We start from the raw sequence: 6,953 nt of genomic DNA, 5'->3' as shown, positions 1-6,953 counted from the left end.
GGCACTTCTCAAACTTTTTGGTTTCAGGACTCCTGTACAGTCTGAAGACCCTGAAAACCTTTTGTTTATGTAGCTTATATCTACCAATGTATATTGTATATAAAATCAAAACTGAGAAATAAATAAAAAAACCTGTTATACAGTAACAAATAATCATTTTTATGAAAAGTGACATTTCCAGAGCAAAAAAACTACCTATTTTTTTTTTTTTTTTAGATGGAGTCTCACTCTGTCACCCAGGCTGGAGTGCAGTGGTGCGATCTTGGCTCACTGCAACCTCTGCCTCCCAGGTTCAAGTGATTCTCCTGCCTCAGCCTCCCAGGTAGCTGGGATTACAGGTGCATGTTACAAGGCCCGGCTAATTTTTGTATTTTTAGTAGAGACGGAGTTTCACCATGTTAGCCAGGCTGGTCTTGAACTCCCAGTCTGCCTGCCTGGGCCTATCTTCTTTTAAACCACATACTATGGAGACTTGGGAAAATGTTAAGTAATGTCCTAGAGCACATTATTCTACATTTTTACATTTTATATTTTTCTACATCTCCATAGTATGTGGTTTAAAAGAAGATGGGTAGTTTCTCATATTTGTTTCTATGTTCAATCTGTTTCGATATACTGTTTTGGTGGAAGAATCTAAAGAAAATCTAACTTCATCTAGATATGTAGATGGCAAAAGGAGGAGTATTTTGATAACTTTTTCAGTGGATTTTTTTGATATTATAACAAAACTTTACATGTAGTAGCTTCTTAAAGCTTAATTATAACGTGGAATTTGAAACCATATCCATGAACTTTTTGTACCCTGTTATATTAAAATCCATGGGTCTTTTTTTTTTCTTTTTTCTGAGATGAAGTCTCACTCTGTCGCCAGGCTGGAGTGCAGTAGTGCGATCTTGGCTCATTGCAGCCTCTGCCTCCCGGGTTCAAGCAATTCTCCTGCCTCAGCCTCCTGAGTAGCTGGGACTACAGGCACCCGCCACCACGCCCGGCTAATTTTTGTATTTTTAGTAGAGATGGGGTTTCACCACGTTGGCCAGGATGGTCTCGATATCCTGACCTCGTGATCCACCCACCTTGACTGCCAAAAGTGCTGGGATTACAGGCGTGAGCCACTGCGTCCAGCCCCATGGGTTTGTTTTGTACTTTGAATGATTCTTCTACAAGTGCATGACTTTGTAACAGCACCTATTGGCTATTTGGGAAACGTTCACTGAGTGATGTAGATCTTTAGTGGAAACAATTGACAATTCATTATACAGCATAAAAAATTATATTTGTTAGGGCCGGCGTGATGGCTCACGCCTGTAATCCCAGCACTTTGGGAAGCTGAGGCGGGCAGATCACTTGAGGTCAGGGGTTTGAGACCAGCCTGGCCAACGTGGTGAAATCCTGCTTCTACTAAAAATACAAAAATTAGCTGGGCATGGTGGCATGCACCTGTAATCCCAGCTACTCGGGCGGCTGAGGCAGGCAAATCGCTTGAACCTGGGAGGTACAGGTTGCAGCCAGTTGAGATTGTACCACCGCACTCCAGCCTGGGCGACAGAACGAGACTCAGTCTCAAAAACAAACAAAACAAAACATTTGTTTATGTCACCACTGATCTCATTAGAAAAATCTTTAGATATTAGGAAGCTATTAAGATCACTGTAATGGATATAGGTTTCCCAAAATTGGAATTTTCAAATGGAAGCTCATAATTTTTTATTGGTAGCAAATAGTTGTTTCCCTTGAAATGACAGGTTCACTTCATTCATTTTTGAGAAAATATCTGCCAAATATATCCAAATCTGAATGACCAGTGTCTATTAGACTTTCTTTCAAGTGAAAATCGTACATCATGCTAAAGGGAGCTAATTTATCAGAAAAGCAGAACAATCATCCAGTGGAGACCTTCATCATACCTCGGGTTGCAGCAAGCGTGTTATGAGTATGACCCATTTGATTACACCCAGTATTGAAAAAGACATGTACTTAAGGATCATGGTTTTCTTTCTTTACTTTTTTTAAAAAATAGCATCATTTATATTTATTTATTTGAGACAGAGTCTTGGTCTGTCACCCAGGCTTGAGCATAGTGGCACGATCTCTACTCACTGTGGCCTCCACCTCCCAAGTTCAAGTGATTCTCATGCCTCAGCCTCCTGAGTAGCTGAGATTACAGGCGCGTGCCACCATGCCTGGCTAACTTTTTTTTGTGTGTGTGTTTTTAGTAGCAACGGGGTTTCACCGTGTTGGCCAGGCTGGTCTCGAACTCTTGACCTTAAGTGATCTACCTGCCTCAGCCTCCCAAAGTGCATGAGCCACCGCACCTGGCCTCTCTTTTTTTTTTGAGACAAGGTCTCACTCCTGTCACCCAGGCTGGAGTGCAGTGGTGTGAGCATTGCTCACTGCAGCCTCGGATTCCCAGGCTCAGATGATCCTCCTGCCTCAGCCTCCCAAGTAGCTGGGACTATAGGCACATGCCACCATGCCTGGCTAATTTTTGTATTTTTTGTAGAGATGGTGTTTTGCCATGTTGCTCAGGCTGGTTTCGAACTCCTGGACTCAAGCATTCCACCCACCTCAGCCTCCCAAAGTGCTGAGATTACAGGCATGAGCCACCACGCCCCAACATCCCTTTTTTGTCACATTTATGCCCAGAACAACTCAATCAAGCATATTCTATTACTTTTTTTTTCCCTTTTGGAGACAGTCTCACTCTGTCACCCAGGCTGGAGTGTAGTGGCTTGATCTCAGCTCACTGCAACCTCTGCATCCTGGATTTAAGTGATTCTCCTGCCCTAGCCTCCAGAGTAGCTGGGATTACAGGCTCCTGTCACCATGCCTGGCAAATTTCTGTATTTTCAGTAGAGACAGAGTTTCACCATGTTGGCCAGGCTGGTCTCGAACTTCTGACCTCAAGTGATTCACCTGCCTCGGCCTCCCAAAGTGCTGGGATTACAGGTGTGAGCCACCGTGCCTGGCCTATAATGCAGATTTTAAAACCCCATTCCCATTTTATAGAAAATGAACAGAAGCATAGACAGGTTAAGTGACCCAAGGTGACCAAGCTTATGTCAGAGCCAGGATTCAAAGCCAGGTTCCAGAGACCACACTTTTCCTCAATACCATTCAGTGATGAACCAATCCCGTCTGTTCTGGGAGGATAGGAGCAGATAGACGTTACCTTTTTTGAGAAAGTGCAGGAGTGGACAGAGTACCTTTGTTAGTCATCATCTGGGCACTTCGACCTGACCACTGCCCCTCTATCTTTTGCCCTGGCAGGATGACTTCTCGGAACCAGCTGGTGCAGCGGGTGCTGCAGGAGCTGCAGGAGGCAGTGGAGTGCGAAGGCCTGGAGGGTCTCGTAGGTGCTGCCCTCGAGGCCAAGCAGGTCCTGTCTTCCTTCACTCTCCCCACCTGCCGGGAGGGAGGCCCTGGCCTCCAGGTGCTAGAAGTGGACTCGGTGGCCCTGAGCCTGTATCCCGACGATGCTCCACGGAACATGCTGCCGCTGGTGTGCAAGGGCGAGGGCAGCCTGCTGTTCGAGGCGGCCAGCATGCTGCTGTGGGGTGACGCGGGCCTCAGCCTGGAGCTGCGGGCCCGCACAGTGGTGGAGATGCTGCTGCACAGACACTACTACCTCCAGGGCATGATCGACTCCAAAGTGATGCTGCAGGCCGTGCGCTATTCCCTGTGCTCTGAGGAGTCCCCTGAGATGACCAGCTTGCCCCCCGCCACGCTGGAGGCCATCTTTGATGCTGACGTCAAGGCCTCCTGCTTCCCCAGCAGCTTCTCCAACGTGTGGCACTTGTATGCTCTCGCGTCTGTTCTCCAGCGGAACATCTACTCCATCTACCCCATGCGCAATCTCAAGATCCGGCCCTACTTCAACCGTGTCATCCGGCCCCGCCGCTGCGACCACATGCCCTCCACGCTGCACATCATGTGGGCTGGTCAGCCCCTCACCAGCCACTTCTTCCGCCACCAGTACTTTGCCCCTGTGGTGGGGCTGGAAGAGGTGGAGGCTGAAGGTGCTCCTGGCATGCCCCCAGCTCTTCCAACCCTGGCTTCACTGTCATCACCGGCCAAGACCCTGGAGCTGCTCAATCGTGAACCTGGCCTCAGCTACTCTCACCTCTGTGAGCGCTACAGTGTCACCAAGAGCACCTTCTACCGCTGGCGGCGGCAGTCCCAGGAGCACCGGCAGAAGGTGGCTGCCCGCTTCTCCGCCAAGCACTTCCTGCAGGATAGCTTCCACCGGGGGGGCGTCGTGCCGCTTCAGCAGTTCCTCCAGCGGTTCCCCGAGATCTCCCGCTCAACCTACTACGCCTGGAAGCATGAGCTACTGGGCTCTGGCACCTGCCCGGCCCTGCCCCCCAAGGAGGTGCTTGGCATGGAGGAGCTAGAGAAGCTGCCAGAGGACCAGGTGGCTGAGGAGGAGCTGGAGTGCTCAGCACTGGCGGTGTCAAGCCCTGGAATGGTCTTAATGCAGCGAGCCAAGTTGTACCTGGAGCATTGCATTTCCCTGAACACACTGGTGCCCTATCGCTGCTTCAAACGCAGGTTCCCTGGCATCTCGCGGTCCACCTATTACAATTGGCGGCGAAAGGCCCTCCGGAGGAACCCCAGCTTCAAGCCAGCACCAGCCCTCTCTGCTCCTGGGACTCCCCAGCCAGCATCTGTTGGGGAAGGGACTGTAATTCCTTGGAAGAGTGAAGCAGAAGAGGGGGCAGGGAAAGCCACAGGTGAGGAGCCTCCCGCCCCCCAGGAGCTCCTGCCACTAAGGATGCCCCTGTCCCGTTGGCAGAGGCGTCTGCGCAGGGCTGCCCGCAGGCAGGTGCTGAGTGGGCATCTCCCTTTTTGCCGCTTCCGCCTCCGCTACCCCAGCCTGTCACCTTCTGCCTTTTGGGTCTGGAAGAGTCTTGCTCGGGGTTGGCCCAGAGGCCTGTCCAAACTCCAGGTGCCAACCCCCACCTTGGGCAAAGGAAGGCAGGAGGGTGAGGAGAAGCAGGAGGAGGAGGCTGGCAGGGATGTGACAGCTGTGATGGCCCCACCTGTGGGGGCTTCTTCAGAGGATGCAGACGGAGGTCCTTCCAGAGAGGGGGCCCTGCAAGAGGGGGCCACAGCCCAGGGCCAGCCCCACAGTGGGCCCCTGCTGAGCCAACCTGTGGTGGCAGCAGCGGGTGGCAGGGATGGCCGGATGCTGGTAATGGACATGATCGCTACCACGAAGTTTAAGGCCCAGGCCAAGCTGTTCTTGCAGAAGCGCTTCCAGTCCAAGAGCTTCCCCTCCTACAAGGAGTTCAGCGCCCTCTTTCCCCTCACCGCCCGCTCCACATACTACATGTGGAAGCGCGCCCTCTATGATGGCCTCACCCTGGTAGATGGCTGACAGGGAGGTACAAAAGGGGCTGGGAGGAAGGGGGACCAGTTTGGAGAAGGTCAGGGACCTGAGCTGACCCCAGGCTCGGCCAGGATGTCCTTTGCTCTGGGTCCCACAGTGTCTACCCTAAGTGCAAGGGTATATTTGTGTTATTTTCTGGCTCCGGAACAGAGAGAGTGCCAGAAATCAGCCATCTGGTCTCCTGTAGGAAGCTGTGGGACCAGAGATGTTCTCTTTGGTTGTTTGCTGGTCATATTTTTACTGTTTTGATTTAGTTTTTGGTTTTGATTTGAGTGGGTTGGCTGGCCCCCTTGCTGGAGTTGGAAACCATATGTATGTCAGGGGGTTTAGAGGGGGGTTGCTTAGCTAGAGCTGCTTTCAGCTTTTCCTGGGGACAAAAGGAGCATCATAGCATGGTCATCGGTCCCACTGGGCAGAACATAGATCTTCAGTTTCTTTTGGGGGTCAGCATCCTCTTTACTCAGTTGTTTCCCGAACATTAGGCTCAAATATGGGGGCCAGGTATGGTGGCTTATGCCTGTAATCCTAGCACTTTGGGAGGCCAAGGCAGGAGGATCACTTGAGGCCAGGAGTTAGAGACCAGCCTGGGCAATGTAGTGAGACCCCATCTCTTGAAAAAAAAAAAAAAAAAAGAAGGAAAATCAAATGTGGAGCTGATCAGCAGCTTGTGCCTGGCATCCCCAAGGGAGAAGGTGCCAGGTTCAGTATGAGTAGCAGCAGGGATGTATAGGAAGAACCACAGCTGGCCTCTAAGGAATGGCATTGAGGCACCAGAGATCATTGAGGGGCTGGCCTGTCCCCTGCAAGGAGTGGTACCAGGTGGGGCAAGGCTGGGAGGAGATGCAGGCTCTGGGGGTTATAGCCCAGAGTCTCTGCTTGTGGGTGCTTGATCCACCTGCTGGGACCCTGCAGTCCTCTGCCAGCCTGGCTGGCTGTTGGGGATTCCATCTTTCTGCTGAGCGTCTCCTCGGAGCTGGAGGCCCATCTTCAGTGAGGGATCACAAAGCAGCCAGGCAGGTGGGAGACTGAATTTGCCTTGTCCGAGAGTAAAGTTTGAAAACCAAAGAAATAAAGTGATGTGGTGCCCACAGTGCTTGGTCTCTGGTATTTGTTTTGCCAGGATGTGATTGCCCATTCCCATGCTCCCCTTTGGTTTAAGGGGACAAGAGTGACCTCTGTCTCTTGATGGGACACACTCAGGTCTAGGGCTTGGGGGATGAAAAGAGTGATTCTGGGGACTCTGAGTTGGATCTAGAAGTGACCTTGGGTGCTTTTCCAGCTGAAGGGTGGGGCTCTGGCTACCTGGAAATGCCCTCCCTCCCATGGGAGAAACCTGGCATTCCCAGGTGGGGAAGGGGCTGCTGCCACCGCAGGTTGGCTCAAAAGGGGCCCACTGTGAGGCTGGCCCTGGGCCATGGAGGCCAGGCCAGCACCTGGAGTCAAATCTGTGCCAGGCGTTCTATTTAGTCCTTGCAATGTTCTCAGGCAGGTAGGCCCAGTCACAGATAAGGACACAGCCTTACAGTGGCTAATTTGCATGCTCCCTCTGCCTGGTGGGACAAGG

General features: G+C 51.6%; 1 protein-coding gene across 2 annotated transcripts in view; it reads left to right on the top strand.

Moving 5' to 3' along the window:
- Window positions 1-6,479, top strand: part of VRTN (vertebrae development associated) — a 28,372-nt gene extending 21,893 nt beyond the window's left edge. Inside the window, exon 2 of one of the 2 annotated variants that reach the window (XM_023230299.2) lies at window positions 3,268-6,479. In XM_023230299.2, the coding sequence (XP_023086067.1) occupies window positions 3,269-5,377 (2,109 nt within the window). In that variant the 5' untranslated portion in view covers window position 3,268 and the 3' untranslated portion in view covers window positions 5,378-6,479. The remainder of the gene's footprint in view (window positions 1-3,267) is intronic. The other variant, XM_023230308.2, reaches the window with a different exon arrangement.
- Window positions 6,480-6,953: the final 474 nt, after the last annotated feature.

This window comes from Piliocolobus tephrosceles, chromosome 6 (genome assembly GCF_002776525.5).
Source record: "Piliocolobus tephrosceles isolate RC106 chromosome 6, ASM277652v3, whole genome shotgun sequence".
Classification (NCBI taxonomy): Eukaryota; Metazoa; Chordata; class Mammalia; order Primates; family Cercopithecidae; genus Piliocolobus; species Piliocolobus tephrosceles.
This window is presented reverse-complemented; position numbering and strand designations above follow the sequence as displayed.